Source organism: Cervus elaphus, chromosome 14 (assembly GCF_910594005.1).
Source record: "Cervus elaphus chromosome 14, mCerEla1.1, whole genome shotgun sequence".
NCBI lineage: Eukaryota > Metazoa > Chordata > Mammalia > Artiodactyla > Cervidae > Cervus > Cervus elaphus.
This window is the reverse complement of record NC_057828.1, coordinates 58,269,570-58,292,548: the sequence shown is the minus strand read 5'-3', so window position 1 is coordinate 58,292,548 and position 22,979 is coordinate 58,269,570. Positions and strand designations below refer to the sequence as shown.

At 44.0% G+C, this 22,979-nt stretch overlaps 1 protein-coding gene across 1 annotated transcript in view; it reads left to right on the top strand.

Moving 5' to 3' along the window:
* TNR (tenascin R) overlaps positions 1–22,979 on the top strand; it is a 463,187-nt gene that overhangs the window by 417,164 nt on the left and 23,044 nt on the right. The window contains exons 10-18 of the mRNA XM_043924334.1: positions 369–458; positions 1,502–1,765; positions 2,617–2,886; positions 4,067–4,186; positions 5,089–5,235; positions 8,006–8,125; positions 11,175–11,318; positions 11,977–12,107; positions 12,979–13,111. Of these exons, the coding sequence (XP_043780269.1) occupies positions 369–458; positions 1,502–1,765; positions 2,617–2,886; positions 4,067–4,186; positions 5,089–5,235; positions 8,006–8,125; positions 11,175–11,318; positions 11,977–12,107; positions 12,979–13,111 (1,419 nt within the window). The remainder of the gene's footprint in view (positions 1–368; positions 459–1,501; positions 1,766–2,616; positions 2,887–4,066; positions 4,187–5,088; positions 5,236–8,005; positions 8,126–11,174; positions 11,319–11,976; positions 12,108–12,978; positions 13,112–22,979) is intronic.

Below are 22,979 nucleotides of genomic sequence, written 5' to 3'. Positions count from 1 at the left end.
CCCTCCCAAGGAGACCAGCAGCAAGGAGGAAGCTCTGCACTGACCAGTTCATTCTCTTGACTTGGCGTGGAGTTCCTACGTGGTGAAATTAGGATTTCCTAATAGGCAAAATGAGGAAATGGTAACCCACTCCAATATTCTTGCCTGGAAAATCGCATGGACAGAGGATCCTTGTGAGCTAAGTCCATGGGGTCACAAGGAGTCAGACACGACTGTACACACATGCAATGCAAATGGGTAAAATTAGGAGGGAATTAAACACAAGATCTGAACAGGAGCCTAAGGTGATTTGCTCCACCCCATCCCGATTCAGCCTTCCCCATCCCTGACATACATGGGATAACATTTGTTTCTGCATCTACCAACAGATCTGGTGCCTGGCACTGAGTATGGAATTGGAATATCTGCCGTCATGAACTCACAGCAAAGCGTACCAGCCACCATGAATGCCAGAACCGGTGAGTAGGAAGACTGGTGTGGAAAGAGACCAGGGCACTGTGACCTGAGGGCCATCGAGGACCGGTCAGATGGCCACTCCCCCTAGCGAACAGGTCCCTGGGTGAGGATCACCGGCTTAGGAACACCATCTACCTGTACTCTTTGATTCTTGTGCCTACCCTCTGACATCTGACATGAGGATGGAGTCCTACCCTCTCCTCACACTTGGTACCCAATGGTCTGAAGGGCTGCCCACTGCTGCACAGAGCAGAGATATAAAACCCCATAAAAGCCAGTGTTGTAGCAAGTCATGTTTCCTGCTAGATCATCTCACAGCAGGCAGAATGTGATACTTCTCACCCCATAGGACAGAACCTTCAGAAAGGCCACAGGCTGAAGGTCTAGACTTGGAAACAACCCATTTGAGCTTGGAGAACGGAGAAGTCCACTGAGACTCTTGCTATTCTGGATCCAACAATTTTGGTTTCAAATCCCAGGCAAATTCCAAAGTCACTTTAGTAACTGGTAGCAGCCTGGGCTGGGCTGGGAATTCTGAACCAATCCCTGTCCTGAGATTGTCCAGCATAGAACCAACCTCTCTAGAGAACCTCTAGACATGGGTCCCCAGGAGTCCTCAGATCTTGTTGCCTACACACCTGTGGCCAGGTCAGTCAGAATGGCACCAGGGACAGAGGTAGTTATGGTTGCCAGGAACAGCATACCCATACTTGATGGTGGCACCTGTTTTGCCCTGGTTGGCTTACTGAGAAAGGCTGGGAGAAAGTGGAGAGCTTAAAAATCAGCGGCCAGCTTTGTCCCACAGTGGGGTATCTTGAGTTACTAATGCTTTCCGGCAGATTATTCATCTATATGCCAAGCCCCTGGCCATCTTTCAAAGGGAAGGTGCTTAACAAAGTGTGAGATTAGTGTCAGCAATGACAAGCTAATCTTCATGGTCAGCAGACCCGCTGATAGCTTAGAAATCCACCGGGGGCCTAATTCCAATAAATACTGGCCCTCGTGTGGAACTTACGTAAAATAGGCTGCTTATTTTGATCCACAGAACTCGACAGTCCTCGAGACCTCATGGTGACAGCCTCCTCGGAAACCTCCATCTCCCTCATCTGGACCAAGGCCAGCGGCCCCATTGACCACTACCGAATTACCTTTACCCCATCCTCTGGGATTGCCTCTGAAGTCACCGTGCCCAAGGACAGGACCTCGTATACACTGACAGATCTAGAGCCCGGGGCAGAGTACATCATTTCAATCACAGCTGAGAGGGGCCGGCAACAGAGCCTGGAGTCCACTGTGGATGCCTTCACAGGTACCCGGGCAGCAGAAATCTCAGCGGGGTTCAGGGATCAGTGGATCTTAGGATGAGAAGATCATCTAGGCAACCCACTCTTCCAACACCCCATTGCCTTTAGAGAAAGGAAGAATTTTAGAGAAAGGTAGAGAAAGAAGAGATAGAGAAGAAATTAATAAATACCTCAAAAAAGAATGTGTATGTGTGTGCTCAGTCACTCAGTTGTGTCTGACTCTTTACAACCCCATGAACTGTAGCCCAACAGGCTCCTCTGTTCATGAAATTTTACAGACAAGAATACTGGAGTTGGTTGCCATTTCCTACCCCAGGGGATCTTTCCAACCCAAGGACTGAACCTGTATCTACTGTGTGTCTCCTGCATTGGCAGGCAGACTCTTTACCACTGAGTCATCTGGGAAGCCCAAGAGAGAATGGCTGGAGGTGAAGGGGAGAAGTGAACAAGGCAACCTGCATGCCTAAAATTCTGTCTGGTTTCCTGTATGCTGGTCAGACTAGTTAATTCTGTTCATTTTCTGCCTGCACTAAGTCAGTGGGCATTCAGAGGATCCATGGGATCATGTTGAATTCCTTCCAGGATAGAAGTTTTAAATCCCCCATCAGTATTATGAATAATTCACAGAGGTGATGCTGTATTTATACTGCTGAGGGCATTCATTTTTCAGTGTCTGGCTTGGAGAAAGGAGAGTGGATGAGATAGGAGAGTGAGGATGTGGACGCTCTGGTTAACAAGTGCAGGTGTAGTCCTGATTAGCAGGGAAAGCAGACCTCTTTGGTTAGATGTTTTCTCTACCCCAGTGGCCCCACCACTTTATGTGGATTTCAGAACCATTCATTTCGTCTGTTTTCAGGCTTCCGCCCCATCTCCCATTTGCACTTTTCTCACGTGACCTCCTCCAGTGTGAACATCACCTGGAGTGACCCATCCCCTCCGGCAGACAGACTCATTCTCAACTACAGCCCCCGGGATGAAGAGGAAGAAATGATGGAGGTCTCCCTGGATGCCACCAAGAGGCATGCTGTCCTGATGGGCCTGCAGCCAGCTACCGAGTACATTGTGAATCTGGTGGCAGTCCATGGCACAGTGACCTCTGAGCCCATCGTGGGCTCCATCACCACAGGTGGGGCTGGAGGGCTTGACAGCAGGTGATAATGGGGATTCCCATGATAACCTTTATGAAATTTATAAAGAGAAACACCCAAGGAGTAGGGGACCACCTTGTTTATCCAGAGAGGGTCTATGAATTGTTCTTAAACACTCACCTCTTCCAAGGCTGCACATAATGTATAAGATGGGAAGCTTCCACTTAGAAGGTAGGATGGACTTGATGTCTTAAGGAGGCCAGGGCTTTAATGCATTGATCCAGAGGTCCTCCTTCTATCAACTTAGAAGAAAACTCTGGAGAGAGCTAGTCTCCAAGAGGACACCCTTCTACAGTGAGGAGACATCTGTTCCTCTTCTGGAGAGCCATCTCTTGACTGCCCAGTCAGTTCAATTTGTGAATGATGTTTCCCCAGAATCATATAAGACTAGCATGCAACCATATAGGGACCTGGTACTCTGAGAATGGGGTTGATCTGCTTGTTGTCTGAAAAACACAGGTACTCTGAGATGTACTGAATCACTTGCATCTCATCCTTCTTACATACAGTCACAAATATGAGTATGATGTGGGTGAGGACATGTGTGTTTGGGTGATTTCTTATATACTTACAAGAATTGAACAAGTGGATTAAACACTCAGCTGGTTTTGGTCCTGTAACCTGCCAGTAGTTTAAAAAAAAAAAAAACCAGAGCATACAGTATAAATAAAAAATCAGTTTAGGAAAGTGGATTTGTTCTGGACTTGTACTCTGAAATCCCTGTACAGTCAATAGCAATTTTTCCAAATTGACCAAAGGTGGTTGATACAAAAGAGAGAGAGAGAGAGTTGGGTTTGTTCAAAAGAAGCTGCCCCAAAGAAAATGACCATTACTCCTATTTCAAAACAAAACAACAAACTTGAAGGATATTTTCCATTTGGAATTCAGATAGGTAAGAGTCACTACACAGGCATAGGCCTTGACAGCTTGATTTCATGTTGTTAAAATACTCTCCAGATGCATGACTCTGGCCATATCTATGAGGTTTCAAGTGAGACTTCAGCCTGATCACGGTTTTAAGGTTGCCCTAGTATAAAGTAAGGTCTTGTCTGCCTCTGGGACACCAATAGCTCTTGGTCCACATAAAACCAAAAATAGGAAATTGTTTCTCATATTATGCTTTCTGTCTTTTCCCCACGACCACCCGGATCCTTGTAGGAATTGATCCTCCCAAAGACATCACAATTAGCAATGTGACCAAGGACTCAGTTATGGTCTCCTGGAGCCCTCCTGTTGCATCTTTTGATTACTACCGAGTATCCTACCGGCCAACACAAGGTAATAAAGTTACTTGATTTCTCAAAGATGAATAGAATTTGGAACTGGATGAAGACTGTTATGGCAGAACTAGTATATCCCAGGGGATATCACCCCCTTGCCTGCAATTTCCTCCGCTCTGTAGCACGCTCCATCAGAATGAGAGTAGGTAATGAGGAGTAGCCAAGGAACCCAGAACATACCAGCTCCTCACACAAAAGGTTTGATTATATTCACATAGGAAGCAGGCCCTTTACAGGTTGAGTGAACCATGATAATCAGTCCCACTATCCAGACAGTGTAGCGAGAAACTAAGATCTCTAAAAGAATCTGCCAAGAGCCAGGGTCACATGTACTTTTCTGAGAGAATTAAAGTCCAATACTAAAACCCCAGGGGATGCCTATGCCTGAAGATACCAGAGTCATATGGAGGGAACTACAGTCATGGTGGTCCTGTTACTGCTGCTCCATCCAAGTTATGAGTCAGAAGAAATAGGGCCAGACCTCACCTGCATCCTGCCAGCTCTTGCTGGTGCATGTGGAATTGTTAAGGAAGTAGAGGGTACATTCACTTCCAGTGAGTCGGGGGCATAATTTTCCAGACTACTGGATCTCTTGGCTGCATGGGCCAGTCTGCAGCCATGCTTTCTATACTGCTTGAAGACCAGCTTGTTAGAAAACCACCTAATAAATAGTTCCCCCCCCCTTTGTTCTTGGGATCCTATACAATAAGGGGGTGGGATCAGCATTCAAGGTCTCTTCAAATTCCAACATTCCCAGCCCCCCTCTCTCCCAAATGGGTGCTGACCCTTGCACCCGTCTATCGGGGCTGCATGACAAAGTGCCCCTGGAAGATCCTGTATCATGAGCTGCATTGATGTGAGATCCATGGAACTTAACCTGTGACTTCTGCTTTTCCTTAGTGGGACGACTGGACAGCTCAGTGGTGCCCAACACAGTGACAGAATTCACCATCACCAAACTGTACCCAGCTACAGAATATGAAATCAGCCTCAACAGCGTGCGGGGCAGGGAGGAGAGTGAGCGGATCTGCACACTTGTGCACACAGGTGGGCACGTCTCCCCATCACGGGCCAAGGTGGGACCCCAGCTGAGGACCTGGGACCAACAGCAGTCATCCTGGCTAACCCAGAGGACACTGGTTCTGGGTTGGGGATGGGAGGTTGCCCTCCAGGGTGTTCCTTGGATTCACATTGTTATGTGAAGCAATTTGCAAAGTTCCTCCCTTGGAGCTTCTCTGTAACACTAGGAGTTTAAAGTCACCCTCTAAGACTCTTACTGGTTTAGGTCAGACATTTTCATGGCATTTCCAACATGAAAACTAACCCTCCAAAGACTCATGACAGAAGTGAATTCCAGAACAGACGTGTGATTCATCCCATCTAATTTTTTAAAAGACTGACAGGGAAACTTTACCTTAGAGAAAAAACAAAGGGGGCTGTTATTCCAGTAACGACCCTTGGAATCATGAAACCCCTCATTCTACATGACCAGAACCACCAAGTGACTACATTTCCTTTTGCTTTATCATCCAGGGAGGAGGAAGGAGGTGCTTTTCTCTGGAAAAAAATGATGGGCTTGAGAGCAGGGCTCCGACAGCCCCTACCCTGCCCTTCTTTTCTGACTCCTCAGCCAGCTCATCATGCAGAACTAGGACAGGTTTTCCACAGAAAACATGAGAGGGAACAGTGAAAGTTTTCGGTTCCAACCCCAGATGCAACTCTTAGTGATGATATGGTTCCTGTATATTGAAGCATATATTTGGTAGTTCGCTGACCCAGCACACAGGAAGACATCCAGCTTGCCTCATTAAGAGAACACCTGGATTTCCTGAGGCTGCTTACTTCCCTCAGGGAACGAACGGTACTTCATGAATGAGAGCAACCTGGAATTCCTCACTGCTTTTGTAGATACGCTCACTAGCCCAGAAGGAGCATCTCTAAGGCCATGGCCAAAGAAATATTCCTTCAGAAACTCAAAATGTTATTCACCTGAAGACATCACAGGATGTTCTCATCTTCCCTACTGTCCTGCCATGCCTGTGACTACATATAGCGCAGCCGTGTTTTTGGTTCAATCTTACCCTTCCTATCAAGATATCTATGACCATCAAAGTATCAGCACATGTTGACCTGAAGGGATGCCCAGTGAGTATAAAGAAGCCCTCCTCATCCATTCCTCTAAGTCTTAGAAATTCACATTAAAGAAGTTAGGGTTTTTCTCAGGGAGGATAATAAAATGGACTTCACGAGCCTCCAAACCCAAAAGTAGAAGAGAACAACTTAGGTCAAAAACTCACTCCTTGGGTTCTTGGTTATAAGCAAGTATCTCTAAAGCATATATTCAATAGTGCACCGACCCAGTTTCCATCCTTCAAGTTCAGGCAGAGCTATTTTGGCAACTCCCAACAACCAGATTACTCACAGAAATGTTTTATTTTGTTCTTTTGCTGTTGCTGTTGCTTTAGTGTGAGGTCTATGATTTTATAACTTTTGGCAATGATTACTCCTCAAGGTCTCATGGTAGGTCTCAGAGAGGTCAAGCTAAATGTAGTCTCTTAAGATTTTTCTTCTTTGTTTCTTTTTGGAAGCTTGCATTTGAAGACCTTGTTCAAGGCATAGATTATGGACACCATTCGGATGTTAAAATTGTAAATGGTTCTTTCTTTGAAATAAAGGACATAGACAAGCAATCTAACCTTCAGTTAGAGGAGAGGGAGAGATCAATAGTATAGCTGGGTCTCGAAAATTAAATTACATGACACATAGGTTGACCTGATACCTAAACTACTGTAATAACCTGCATTTCTAAGATAAATTCCAACTTTATGGAAGAGAGGTGCAGTAAGGAAATGAGGCAGGGAACAGGAGCAGTAAAGAATCCGCCTGCAATGTAGGAGATGAGGTTCGGTCCCTGGGTCAGAAAGATCCTTTGGAGAAGGAAATGGCCACCCACTCCAGTATTCTTGCCTGGAGAATCCCATGGACAGAGGAGTCTGGTGGGCTGCAGTGTATAGGGTCGCAAAGAGTCAGACACAATTGAAGCGACTAAACCACATGTGCAAGTGAGAATGAGAATATGGTGCTATGATGAACAAACTCTGCTCCTCAGCAGGCACTCCCGGCTTTAAGCGGGGACCAAATCCCTTGACTCTCTATGCCACAAAAAGAGCCCAGGACTCAGTACAGAGTCAGCCTTGTGAGCAGCAAAGCAAGAATTCAATGAGCAGATCTGACTGTAAAGGCAACCTGAGTCCCATTCTTCATTCCACAAGTATTTACTGAGCAATGTCTAAGTTCTAGGTGCTGGGGTTACTCCCTGACTTCATGGAACTCCCACCACACTTCCTGCAGTTCATCAGCAGAGACTATTTCACATGGCATGCCCCTTCTATCAACATTTATTCAAGTAAAAAGAGCCTGGGAATCATATTAGCTCATCAGCTACAAAAATATAACAGTTTTGATATGTTCTTAGTTTCTCTACCTAGGTTTAAATGTCTAAAGCACAAGAGTCATACCTGGGACGCTCCCATAACACCTGACTGCTCTGCACATAAGAAGTTAATGATTCAATTTTAAAAAAGATCTGAGAGTAATTAAGGGAGTGCTGGGTGCTTGAGAGGAAGGAGAAACGAGAAAGGGGAAGGGGCTAATGGAATCAGAAGGGGAGAAAGAAAAGAGGTCTTCACTCACTTCATTATTTTGTGTCACACAGCAGCAGACATGCATTCTAGGTGAAACTACAGGAGACAGTTCTCTCCTCTTCCATCCTGCAGTTCCTCTTACCTCTACCTGATATTTTCCTATGTTGTTTCAGCCATGGACAATCCTGCGGATCTGACTGCTACCAACATCACCCCAACCGAAGCCCTGCTGCAGTGGAAGGCGCCCATGAGTGAAGTAGAGAACTATGTCATTGTTCTCACACACTTTGCAGGTGGGTGTCTGCGGGTCAATGCGTTAGGCAGGTGAGAATGGTGGGGATTGGGGCTGAAGACCAATATGAAAAATTTTTTTAAATCTTTTTAATCTGAAAGAAAATTAGAAATTTCCCTGCTTTAATTTCATCATAAAGCCCTCAAGATAGCCCCCAAACTCTGTGAACTGTATCAACTATGGGAATTGAGAAAGTTAAATCTAAAAAGTACAAAAAGGGCATGTAACTAATACAGAAACAGAAGTAGCACTTGAAAGACAAAACTCAGAACTTGCCCCAGAATGCTATGGGCAAGAAAGTTGACTTTTCTAGATATTTTACAGAGTGAGGAAAACACTAAAGGACCATCCATGATAACAGGTGACAAAGGATTCAAAACTACTAAATTCTTCTGTTGCTTTGATCTTCTCTACCCATATCCAACCCCAAAGGTTGAGCCAACATGAGATCTTGAGTTTTAATGTCTCCTTTGCCATACTTGGAGAAGGAAATGGCAACCCACTCCAGTACTCTTGCCTGGAGAATCCCATGGACGGAAGAGCCTGGTAGGTTACAGTCCATGGGGTCTCAAAGAGTCGGACAGGACTGAGCGACTTCACTTTCACTTTTACTTTGCCATACTTACTCACCTTAACACTATTTGAAGTTGATTAGAGAAGCCCAAAGCAGAATGCTAATGAGTAGTTCAAGTGTCCAGGCCTAGGAAATTATTTCTCTAGCTAAATTATACATGTGCTCACAGAATATTGTGGGTTATAGGCAGGAATCCAGAGAACAAAGATACCAGAAGACAGAAGGCAGGCAGATGTCTTGATTTTCAAAAATGACAGATTAAGTCAATTCTATAAGCTGCAAAGTAAACTGATTGTCAAAGCTTGGGAAAGTAGAAACCAAAACAGACTATTAAATAAGTTGGAAAGGAATTAATGATTACTACATACCAGCACAGGGTCAGAAAGTATGAGTTTTGCCTAAACCCCTTTGAGCCTCCCTTTTTTTCACTGGCAAATCTGCTAGCACATCAGTATCTCAGCAAAGCATTAGAAAGGCTCACCTCCCATTGAGATGGAAAACTACATGGTAGGTCATATTTGGAGTTCCATAGCTGATTTAATGACTGACTCTCCCCAGAGAATGAACATCATTACTATGGATACATCCTAACCCTGCTGTGTGCATGCACAAGCCACGTCAACCCTACCACCCCTCCCTACACATTATGACCCTGCATTTCTCAATTCTCACCTGCCTTCTCAAGCCAGCGTACGTTTGCACATGTTCTTTCCTCTACCAGGAAACTCTTTCCCCACTTACCTACCTACTAAAGTCATCCTTCAAGTCTCAGTTCCAACACGATCTGCTAGATCAAAGCTCTCATTATTCACTTAGGGCAGTCAGATGCACCTGCTCACAGATATGAAGCACAGAGTTCCATCATAGCAATTTCCATCCATTCAACAACTACTTTTGCTTTCCTCCAAAGTGCCACACACTCTCTGAGACTACAATGATTCAAAGCAAAACATGAGTTCTTATCTTCGAAGAATTCACTTCTCGTGAGGGTGCAGACAAGTAAAGAGTTACAACCCAGTGTGAGCAGTGTCATGATATGGGCAAGTACAAAACACACCAGTCTGCCACACCTGATGGGCCGCTATGATTTGGAGTGAGGGTGTGGAGGGGAAGAAAGAAGGCAGATCTTAGATCTGAGAAAAAGAGGAAAAGAAAAAGAGATTAGGAGAAAGACATGAATTCCAAGAAAAAGAGCAGCCTGTGGTGCATTTAGAGAGAAAGCTTGGAGAGTCACAGGAACTGCCATAGTTGATGTGGCTGAAGCATTGACTGTTGGCATCATGTTGCAAAGGAGGATATTAAAAAGATAGAGCCATTATATGAGCTCTTTCAAAGGGCTAGTTTAGATTTTAACTTGTTTGCATACTTTTCTATGTCATTAGACCACAAAAAATTGAAACTTCAGCCCTGCCATTATTTGGAGAAGTGCCCAGTAAACTCTATTAAATGCTGAATGACTCAGAAGTATTCTCAAGACACAATAAGAGGCTTGGCCTTGATCTAATGAACAGTTTTATCAACAGCTTGAATGAATATAGAAAAGATATGAATACCAAATTTATGTTTCAAACAACACTGTGATCATTAGAATCCAAATTCAGATATATTTTAGTAAACTGAAATGGTAGCCCCACACTCAGTCAACAAGGAAAAATGAAGTCAAAATGAATGCAAATCCCTTCCCATGGGTGCAAAAAATCAACTATACAAGGTAAGGTTGGGAAGGGGTTATAAACATGATCTTTGATGATTTTTAGTCTCAGCCTATGATAACAAAATCCAAGGACCAGGATTAATATACATACTTGGCACAAATAAAAGCAGAGTCTTAACCTGTTTCTTTCGTTGTCAGCTCATCTCAATTATTGTTCTTGATTCTCTTCTGAGTTTTGCATTTCAGCAGGGACACTGATAAACTGTTCCTTGTTTAGAGAAAGGTGGCCAGGAATGTGACAGTTTTAGAATCATCTCATAAGATCCCCTGGAGAAGGAAATGGCACCCCACTCCAATATTCTTGCCTGGAAAATCCCATGGACGGAGGAGCCTGGTGGGCTACAGTCCATGGGGTCACAAAGAGTCGGACATGACTAAGAGACTTCACTTTCTTTCACTTTCATACATGTAATGGGGGTTGGGCTGAATGCTGTTAGTCTAGAGGAGAGAAAACCTGATTAGGAAGAGTGAAGGGCAGGAAGAGGTCATGAAACAAACGATTTGGTTTATTCTAACTCCAGAGACCGAAGTAGATGTTATACGAAAGACTAATCGGCCTCCAAATAATTTCTCAATTATGATGCAAAACAAGATGAGAAAGGAGATTTGTATGGAATATAATGCTAAGTTAAATAACCTCTAAAGGATTTTTTCCAAAATACTCTAATAGTGCATGTTTTTAAGGAATATCTTTGGATTGGATAAGTCTTTCCTAAGTTGAATAGTCTTATTCAATCCTTATCCATATCCATCTGATTTTAGTTGCCGGAGAGACCATCCTGGTTGATGGCGACAGTGAGGAATTCCAGCTTGTTGACCTGCTTCCTAGGACCCACTACAGTGTCACCATGTATGCCACCAGTGGGCCTCTCACCAGTGGTACCGTCAGTACCAACTTCTCTACCCGTGAGTACTCGAACGGTCAGCTCCATGTCAATGTCCCGGGAGGCCTTTATGGATCCTGAAAATGATCAGTTTCCAAGGGCTGGACTAGACTAGAGTCTATAGGTTTTGGACAATGCGGTTATGAGGCATTCTTATTTTAGTTAAATGCAGCCCAAACGCCAGTGAAAGTGGGCTGCAACTCTTTTCCTGAGTCTGGCTGAGAGCAATACATCCAGGTCAAGAGAGGCCAGTATTGGGAATGCATCTGGCCCATAAAAGTCTGATGGAACTAAAGGGCTTAATACTGGGAGAGAATTGCCAGGTGCAGTCATGACCAGGAGAACAGTAGACAAAAGTATACATGTGGGAATGATGTAAATTCAAGAGTGAACTCACAGACATGCAGGTTTAACAAGGTCATGATTTCAGACTGGAAGATGTCACATCCAGACCCAGAGGACCAGGTGAGGGAAGGGGGAATAGCTTCAGGAATGATCATGACACTGAATGATTACCTTCTGCCCAGGAGTGTCCTTTATGCTCCTGTCCAAGCTAGAACTGGGGTCATCATGTGAGCAGCCCAGAGATCACATAGGTGGACAAATTGGTCCACATGCCTGGCATCAAAGAGCGAGGAGCTGGAGGGTCGCCCACTCCTGGCATTTTCTCTTCTTTGTAGTCCTGGATGCTCCTGAAAATCTGACAGCCAGTGAAGTCACCAGACAAAGTGCCCTGATCTCCTGGCAGCCTCCCAGAGCAGAGATTGAGAACTACGTCTTGACCTACAAATCCACTGATGGAAGCCGCAAGGTGAGATTTTTCTGGAAGCAACCCACAGGGAGTAAACTAAGTTTGCCATTACGGATACATAGCAGGCTGTTGAGGAAAGAGCACTCATCTGCAAGCCAGACATTTGGGTGTTAGTCTTGCCTCCACTCTTACTCTCTGTGCAAATTGAGGCAAAACACTCAACCTCTCTGAGCCCCAGTTTCTGCTCTAGGTAATAGGAGCATCTACCCTGTAGCGTCACTCAGTTGTGGCTGATGCTGCCGATACCAGCCTCTAAGCCAATTAATAAGTACGTGGTATTGGAATGAATTTTCACTAACAGGGCCATGCACACATGAGCTGGATACCAAATTTGACAGTCTCATGTGCCTCTCTATAAGCATGATAAAGGCTCCATCTATACAGCCCAAAGTAAAGAGATCACAAATTTCTGTTTTAGATGGTCAGTTGAAACAGGCCACCTATAGCATTGGTTGTCAAATGTTTGTTAATGGTGAAATCCTTTTTTTTTTTTAAGTGAAATCATATTCAGAAACCAAATATACAGAATAGATTTCAGTAGAGCTAGTCTGCGGGTGTGAAAGAGGGAGGCCTATGTTCCTCCTTCCTCAGGCCTCCAGGAGACCCTGTGTGATCTGAAAACCACGGGGTTCAATAACCCAGGGCTAAGCTTATCCAATGTGCATCCATGGGAGGGGAGCTGGCCTCAGTCCCACATAGGAGGTGTTCTTTCTGCTTATTGGAACGTCTTCTCCTGACACGATACGGGACGAGAGAATAAAAATAGTCACTGTAGTACTGACCGTGGGGTCTGAACTTCCCTTCCCACTCCCCTCCATGGTGACCCCTCTGCTAACCACCGTCCACCTCCCTCCCCCGGTTCATCTTTCAGGAGCTGATTGTGGACGCAGAGGACACGTGGATCCGACTGGAGGGCCTGTCCGAGAGCACAGACTACACGGTGCTCCTGCAGGCGGCCCAGGACACTGCGCGGAGCAGCATCACCTCCACCGCCTTCACCACAGGTGAGAGAGGGACCTCCACCCTGACGTCTCCTCCTCCCCTGCATGGCATTTGGCTCCTCAGCAGCCTCTGCTGAGACTTGGCCAGGGAGGAGCCCATCAGAGAAACTTGATTGCCTCTTCCTGCAAAGGAAAATAATTCTTTTCCCCTACTCCTGCCTTCCCCCACTTCCACGGCCCTGCCAGGAACCTCTCACTACCAAGGCAACCATAGGAACCAGCCGCACAAATTCCTGGTCCTCCTGCACCAACTAAGTGCACCAAGTAAGACAGCAGGCTCCTCTGCAGATTTTCTGCAAGGGTTTTCCCAGCACAGTTTGTCCTTCCCTCCGTCCTGCTTCTGCTGCCTGTCCTCAGATTCACCTGGTAAAAGTTGCACAAATAAAGCCCCAGTATGAAGTCTACAGTTCTCCATCCACAAAGCACTTCTGCATTTCTGTGGTCTCAACCCATCCTTTTACAACAACTGGTGAGAAGGGTCTTATTATCCCCGTTCACCTCAGATGATGAAACTAGGTGCATGGAAATCAATCGACTTACATGGTAGTAAGTGCTGGGTCACAACTTGAACCAAGATCTTCCATTTCTAAATCCAGCCTTCCTTCTGCCTTCCTTCATCTAAGTATTGGGTTGGCCATAAAGTTTCTTCAGGTTTTTCTATCTCATTGTACAGAAAAACCCAAATGAACTTTTTGGCTAACTCAGTATCAGCAGAAGATATTAGAAATACCCTTACGGGGTGAAAAGTGAAGTGAAATTGTTAGTCACTCAATCATGTCTGACTCTTTGTGACCCCATGGACTGCAGCCTACACACTCCTCTGTCCATGGGATTCTCCAGGCAAGAATACGGGAGTGGGTTGCCATTCCCTTCTCCAGGGGGTCTTCCTGATCCAGAGACCAAACCTGAGTCTCCTGCATCGTAGGCAGAATCATTATCTGAGTCACCAGGGAAGCCCACCTTAAGGGGTAAGGTTGGTCTAATGTGAACAACAGGAAATAAACTAACACCTGGTGTTTGAGGGCTGTTTGACAGACACTGTTATAACAGTATTGTGTATTCTAACTTAATCCTCATGACAGCCTTTGAGGTATGTTCTAGTATCCTTATTTACAGATATGGAAACTGGGCCAAAGAGAGATGAGGTAACTCACCCAAGATCCCATAGCTCTCAGGTAGGACAGCTGGGATTGACCCCAGGTGTGCTAGCTCTGCGGTCTGTGTTGTTAACAACCCTTTCTGCCACTGCCGTGGTGCCTCTCTGCAGTCTGTAACGTGGGGCTCCCCGGTCAGACTGGATTCTCTCCCCGCCCCATATTTAGAGGAGGGTGGCTGTGCACCATGTGGGACAAGTGTACTGTTAGTCACTCAGTCGTGTCCAACTCTGCGACCCCATGGACTGTAGCCCACCAGGCTCCTCTGTCCACGGGATTCTCCAGGCAAGAATACCAGAGTGGGTTGCCGTTTCCTTCGCCAGGGTATCTTGCCAACCCAGGGATCAAAACCACAACTCTTGCAGCTTCTGCATTAGCAGGCTGATTCTTTACCTTCTGAGCCAGCAGGGGCAAGTGAAGGCATGTTCATTATCTGTAGACACACTTCTGTTGTCATCTCATAGCACCAGGGTGACTGGATTCCTGTCCACCCCCAGAGCCCATCCTCCCATCACTGGAGAGAGGTGACAGAAAGTCACCCATCTACCCAGGTGCCTCACCCACTCGACTTGTTCTAAAAGACAAAACAGGACACTGGCTCAAATACACCCAAATGTCACTAGTGATTCCGTAGGGTGCTGAAATTATGAATGTGGCCCCCTTTTCCTTCCTTTTTACACTTTTCAATATCTTGCAAAGTGTTGACTATGAGCATGATAATCTGAAAAACAATTTTTAATTAAAACATAAAAATTAACCTTGGCCTTGAATCCAAGGTCTTTGACAAGCAGAATTTGGAGGACACTTGATCTCTTTTATGGGGCTGAAGTCAAGTCAGCTCAAGTTGCATTACTTTCTAGGGGTGTCTTACCTCAGAACCAAGGTGTCACCATCTTGCTCAAGCCCTTCCCTGCACATTCACAGGTTAATTAAAGGGTCCTCCAGGGTTTCCCTTCTCAAGCCACCACCCCAAGACCCAGGGATTGGAGCTTTTCACTGAATTAAAATTTTCCTTCCCCTAAAAAGGACACAGATGACAGAAACATAAACAAAACCCCTGATCTGCATATTTATTAGGTCTAAACTACTCATTTCATTCCCAAAATGCATGGGTTTCACTGCTTGCTCAGTGTAGTATGAGCTTTCAATTCCCATCCTGGTAACACCACAGCTCGTGGTTGTGAGCAGGATGACAATATGCCTGGGGTTTCTGCAGTATCTTGCAGCTGTGCCTTGCTCCATATCCGCTTGGACTGTAATAGCATGCCAGATTCTGTGCCATCCGCTGGCCTCTGTTAGATGAAGTCACCCCCAAAGGAGTGAATCCCAAATCCAGCTGGGGGCCCAGTAAGATCCAGTAAACAGACGGTTGACAATTTGTGGAAATCTGGGACGGAGCCCAGGGTAGTGGCTTTGTTCCATGGACAGCACAGGGGGACCATCAAGATGTATTTAGGTATTTGTTCTTTTTATGAGACTTCAGTTGACAGAGTCCTGCAGCATGACCAGTAACTCCCCTGAAAAGGAGAGCGCTGAAGAGCCCACTCGCCTGTAACATCAGTGTAATTACTACCCAAGTTGTTCTATGCAGTTTGGGGAACCAGAGAAGGACTTACCACTACAACTACAGTCGTACATGGCAAAGAGGGGTCTATGTCTAGAAGTTTTCACAGTTTCCCTGGAAAGCTCAAATTTAAATCTCAATCACGGATGCATCCCAAACCCACTGAAATGACCAGTGGCATAGTGACAATCCAGGGACAGAGGCAATACACAAGACATCACCTCGCACAAAGCTGGGTACATAGCAGACATAATAAATGGTGGTTAAGAGGAACAGTTAAATCCTCGGTTCAGAGCGCGGGAAGAGGGGTTTCTGGTGAAAAAGCTGTAGGAGAAGAAGATTTTCAGTATCCCTTACAGGGACAGCCCATGCAAAGAGGGACTGCATACAGAGTATGATGAACGTGTCTCTCTGATTGCAGGCTCTTTCTGCCACCTCACATGCAGATTTCCTCGAGTGAATTACACAGAGCTTACAGAGTCATTTGCATGTCAATACTTTTTTTTTTTAAGATTCAAAGCAACTGACACAGTAAATTTCACTGTTTACATAATGACAGGCTCTGGACAAAATGAAGACACGATGGATACAGTAATCATAAAGTTTTGATAATATTTTTAATCAATTTTTATTGGAGTGCAATTGATTTATGATGTTGTGTTAGTTTCCACGGTACAGCAAAGCAAATCAGTTATACATATACATATATCCACTCTTAGATTCTTTTCCCATAGAGGTCATTACAGAATACTGAGTAGAGTTCCCTGTGCTATACAGTAGATTCTTATTAGTTATCAAATGGCAACCCACTCCAGTATTCTAACCCACTCCAGTATTCTTGCCTGGGAAATCCCATGGACAGAGGAGCCTGGTGGGCTACAGTCCATAGGATTGCAAAGAGTCAGACACAACTGAGTGACTAACACACATAGTATGTAAATGTCAATCCCAATCTCCAAATTCATCCCTCCCCTTCTCGCCCCCTTGTTAACCATAAGCTTCTTTTCTATATCTGTGACTCTATTTCTGTTTTGTAAATATGTTCATTGGTACCATTTTTTTGGATTCCATATATAAGTGATATCATATGATATTTGTCTTTGTCTGACTTACTTCACTCAACATGACAATCTCTAGCCCATCCATGTCACTGCAAATGGCATTATTTGTTCTTTTTTATGGCTTAATAATATTCCATTAGAGGTGGATATATGTCTCCCACACCTTCTTTCTCCATTCCTCCATTGATGGACATTTAGGTTGCTTCCATGCCTGGCTATTGTAAATAGTGCTGCAATGGACATTGGGGTACATGAAATGGGACCTAATTAAACTTAAAGGCTTTTGCACAGAAAAAGAAACCATAAATAAAATGAAAAGACAACCCATAGAATGGGAGAAAATATTTTCAAATGAAGCGACCAACAGGGATTAATCTCCAAAATATACAAACAGCTCATGCAGCTTATTATATTTAAAAAAAATTCCAATCAAGAAATGGGCAGAAGATCTAAATAGACATTTCTCCAAAGAAGACATACAGATGTCCAAAAGGCACATAAAAAGATGCTCAACATCACTACTTATCAGAGAAATGCAAATCAAATAAAAACTACAATGAGGTACCACCTCACATAGTCAGAATGGCAATCATCAAAAAGTACAAACAATAAATGCTGAAGAGGGTGTGGGGGAAAGGAAAACTTCCCTCCTGGAGAAAACTATAATTCAAAAATATGCATGTCAGTATTAATGAGTCCTCATTGCCTGTGCCATGCCCTCCCCCCTCTCCTAAATCCCTCACCGAAAAAACAAATTTTCTTAGAGAAGAACAGAATACAAGTGTACCACCTTCGTGAGTGTAGAGGTGGAGATGTTATCAAGAAAAGAAGGACTGGGGTTTACTTGACAGGTGACATGAGCTAGACTCCTTGAGGAAGAGTCTGGGGGGAAAAAGAGGCTTCCAAAGATCCCCTGCAGCATGGGAACAGAAGGGAATCCCAGCAAAAGGGAACAGCTAACCACTCCGGTATTCTGGCCTGGAGAATTCCATGGACTGTATAGTCCATGGGGTCACAAAGAGTCAGACATGGCAGAGAAACTTTCACTTTCACTGGGCACCTGGGCATCCAGGTGTTTCTCATCCCAGAAGTCCCCTGTCTGCTCTGGATATCTCCTGACATCCCCTGAGAGTGGGCTTCCTCTGGGAAAAGTGGTTGGAACAGCAGTGCCTCGGGCCTGATTCTGCAGTTCTCTGAGTTCCCTACCCTCTGCCGACACTCAGCGCATTCTAACCCATCCTTCCCCTGCCCCTCCGTCAAGACCAGAGCAAACTCCCCTCACACCCTTGAAGCCACATACAGCACCCTGCAAGCTCCATCTGCAGCATCCTTTAAAAAGAGAGAGAGAAAGAGAGAGGAGAGAAAGAAACAAAAACAAAGAGCAGAGTTATCTTCATTTACTCGAAAGATTGAAGGGCTGCCCTCCTGAACCCCATGAATCACTCCTGCTGAGCAAGAGATCTGAGGAACACCAGGGATGATGGATTTAGAGGCTAATTTCATTCTAGTAACTGACACCCTTTCTGACTTCACTAACAGTACCTGAGCTTCCACTTAGCAGTATCCTATTCTTAGACTGATCTCAGCTGATTGTTCTAAGTGTTTTTTATGTCGTGTCTTAGGGAACAAAAGAGTCTAAGGCTGGACCCCAAAGTGGCCTCCATCCACTGACAAACCCTTATCTTATCCTGGGTGGGACAGGCAAAGAGAACTCATTACATGCAGATGCCAATTTAACGGTTTAGGGAAAAGTTGAGATGTTAAAAAAAATAATATAAGAGAGGAAAAAAGAAAAGAACTGGCTCCCAAAAAACCTCAAAAAATTTCTTTGATCAAGATGTCTCTTCTCATTGTGTTCCTGCCATATAATATAAGCCCATTTCATTGTTTCCATCATATTAATAGCTTCCTGTCCTCTTGTCTCTGGTGTTTGCACAAGACTCTGGGGGGAGTTAAATACAAGTAGTATGGAAGAGAAAAAAAAACATGGATACATTATTTATAATTTACTGTCGCCTGAAATTTCATCCAAGGTCTACTTGTCTTTTAGAGACATGAATATAAATGAGGAAACAAATATTCCCCACAGAGCAACAGGAACTTGGTGAAATGATCTTCCGAGAAGCAGATTTCATTGTCTATTTTAATATTATAAGAGGCAAACAAGGCGCTCACTAAAGCTTGTCCTCGGAGACAGTGAACACTACAAAATAGGTTGTCTTGACCTTGAGGTTAAGCGAAGACAATCATTTTTGGAGGCACCCAGAGATGGGTAATGAGAAGTTTTCTTTATTGCCTTCACTCTGTCCCTGCTCTCCCAGCAGCCAGACTGAGCTGCTCCCTGGGGCTTTTTAAGAAAACTCCTAGAGGGTGATCTAACATGAGCTTCATTTTCTGAGGTTGTGACAATTAATGACGGTGGACAAACCCTGGGTTCTGGGACAACAGACGGTGGGTCATGCAAGTGAACGTCGTTATCAGTGGGGAAGGAGAGCATGATGACCACTATTCATTGCAATCTATTCCTATCGAGGGTGGTAGGGCTCTAAATATCCCATCTAAACAAACCTTTCCCATACATGCCCACCGTGGGTAGATGGATGGGTATCAGACGAGAGGTCTGAATTAATCATACCACTCAGTTTATCACATATGACCAGCGTCAGTCTCCAACAAAGTCCCTCTCTATTCATTTATTTCTGTTTATCTCCCATCTTTTCTTCCACCTTCCATATGCAGCCATTTTGATGTGCTAAATTTGTAAACTTTTGCTGTGTTTTTTTAAATGTATTTTTGAAAAGCTGCCTTAAGTATATTTTAAATGTATGTAAATGTTATTAGATTGCATAACTTGCTCCCTATTCTATTTTTTGCTCAGCACCAATTTTAAGACCCATCTAGGTTGTTATAATGGCTCCCCTGGTGGCTCAGACATCTGGTAAAGAATCTGCCTGCAATACAGGAGACCCCAGTTCAATCCCTGGGTCGGGAAGATCCCCTGGAGAAGGAAATGGCAACCACTCCAGTAGTCTTGCCTGGAGAATTCCATGGACAGAGGAGCCTGCTGGGCTACAGTCCATGGGGTCACAGAGAGTTGGACACGACTAACCCTGGTCTTGCACACACTGTTATAGATGTATAGAATCTTTTGCTCACAACCATTGCAAAATATTGCATGGTGTGCACACATGTTTTACCTCTTCATTCTCCTGAAGATGAACATCACATTGTCTCCAGTCTCCCTACACCATAAATGGTACTATAGTAAATACTTCATCAGTTCAGTTCAGTTCAGTCACTCAGTCATGTCCGACTCTTTGCCACCCCATGAACCGCAGCACACCAGGCCTTCCTGTCCATCACCAACTCCTAGAGTTTACCCAAACTAATGTCCATTAAGTCGGTGATGCCATCCAACCATCTCATCCTCTGTCATCCCCTTCTCCTCCTGCCCTCCATCTTTCCCAGCATCAGGGTCTTTTCAAATGAGTCAGCTCTTCGCATCAGATGGCCAAAATATTACAGTTTCAACTTCAACATCATTCCTTCTAATGAACACCCAGGACTGATCTCCTTTAGGATGGACTGGTTGGATCTCCTAGCAGTCCAAGGGACTCTCAAGAGTCTTCTCCAACAACACAGTTCAAAAGCATCAATTCTTCGGCACTCAGCTTTCTTTATAGTCCAACTCTCACATCTATACATGACTACTGGAAAAACCATAGCCTTGACTAGATGGACCTTTGTTGACAAAGTGATGTCTCTGCTTTTTAATATACTGTCTAGGTTGGTCATAACTTTCCTTCCAAGGAGTAAGCATCTTTTAGTTTCATGGCTGCAATCACCATCTGCAGTGATTTTGGAACCCCAAAACATAAAGTCAGCCACTGTTTCCACTGTTTCCCCATCTATTTGCCATGAAGTGATGCGACCAGATGCCATGATCTTTCTGAATGCTGAGCTTTGAGCCAACTTTTTGACTCTCCTCTTTCACTTTCATCAAGAGGCTCTTTAGTTCTTGTTCACTTTCTGCCATGAGGGTGGTGTCATCTGCATATCTGAGGTTATTGATGTTTCTCCCAACAATCTTAATTCCAGCTTGTGCTTCTTCCAGCCCAGCGTTTCTCATGATGTACTCAGTATATAAGTTAAATAAGCAGGGTGACAATATGCAGCCTTGACGTACTCCTTTTCCTATTTGGAATCAGTCGTTGTTTCATGTTCAGTTCTAACTGTTGCTTCCTGACCTGCACATAGGTTTCTCAAGAGGCAGGTCAAGTGGTCCGGGATTCCTATCTCTTTCATAATTTTCCACAGTTTATTGTGATACACACAGTCAAAGGCTTTGACATAGTCAATAAAGCAGAAATAGATATTTTACATGTCCACATATAAATCACTGAGGCAATACCTTTGGGATATATGTATCCAGAAGAGAACTGTTGGGTTTTAGGGTATGTGTTTATATGGTTTAACTAAGTACTGCTCTCCTGAATGGTTGTACCGGTCTACACTGCTTCCAACAGTGTACAAAGGATCCTATTTCCTAATGATACACATCATTCCTAATGACTTGACATGATCCAGCTTTGTAATTCTTGACAGTCTAATGGGCGTGATTGATATCTTACTGTTCTAGTTGAATTTCATTAAATAATGTTTGTTTTTTTAAACATCTCTTCAAATGCTTGTTAGACTTTCGAGTTTCCTGTTCTGTAAATTACCCGTTCATGTAGTTTGTCCATCTTTCCATCAGGGTTCCTGTGCTAGTTAAGTATTAGCTATAATTATCTGAACTTTGGAAATCTTTCTTTAAAAAATCTCACCCTGCCTGTAGGACACAAATATATTTTTCTACATGTTCTTCTATTAACTTTCTGGATATATTGTTATATCTAGTCTTAATTTTATTTACAGTATAAGGTAGGAATGGGTTTCCCAGGTGGCTCAGTGGTAAAGAATCTGCCTGCCAATGCAGAAGATTCAGGTTCAGTCCCTGTGTTGGGAAGATTTCCTGGAGAAGGAAATGGCAACCCACTCCAGTATTCTAGCCTGGGAAATCCTATGGACAGAGGAGCCTGGGGAGCTACAGTCCATGCAGTTGCAAAAAAGTTGGACACAACTGAGCAACTAAACAATAACAATAAATTAGGTAGGGACACAGTGAGCCAATTTCCCCAGCATCTTTTACTGAATAATCCATCTTTTACTGAATAACCAATTGATTCGTGGTGCTATATTGTATATTAAGTCCCATATATACATGGATTTGTCTCTGAATTCTGAACTCCCTATTCTATTCCATGCTCTATTGATCTGTTCTCTTGCAAACACTACATTTAATGTTTTTGACATCATATTTTACATCTTTCTGCTTTGTGTGTCCCTTAACTACTTATTGTGGATATAGGTGATTTTACTGCTGTTGTCGTTTAAACTCCCTACTAGCTTTATAATCAGTTGATCTATTATCTTTACTGCACATTTGCCTTTACCAATGAGAGTTTTCCTTTTGTAATTTTCATGTTTCTAATAATAGTCTTTTCTTTTCTGCTTGAAGAAGTCTCTTTAACATTTCCTGTAATGCCAGATTAGTGGTGCTGAACTCTTTTAGTTTTTTTTTTTTGTCTGTAAAATTCTTTATCGCTCCTTCAAATTGGAAAGGTAGCCTTGCTGGGTAGAGTATGGTTGTAGGTTCTTTCCTTTTATCACTTTGAATATATCATGTTATTCCCTCTGGCCTGCAAAGCTTCTGCTGAAAAGTCAGTGAAAAGTCTTATGGGAGTCCCCTTGTATGAAACTAGTTGCTTTTTTCTTGCTGCTTTTAAGATTCTTTTTTAATTAATTTATTTAATTTTGGCCGTGCTGTATGCAGGCTTTCTCTAGTTGCAGTGGGCAGGGGCTATTTTATGTTACACTATGAGGGGCGTCTCATAGCAGTGGCTTCTCTTGTTATGGAGCTTGGGTTCTAGGCACTCAGACTTCAGCATGGGCTTAGTTGCCCCTCAGTTCAGTTCAGTCACTCAGTCGTGTCCGAATCTTTGTGACCCCATGGACTGCAGCACACCAGGCCTCCCTGTCCATCACCAACT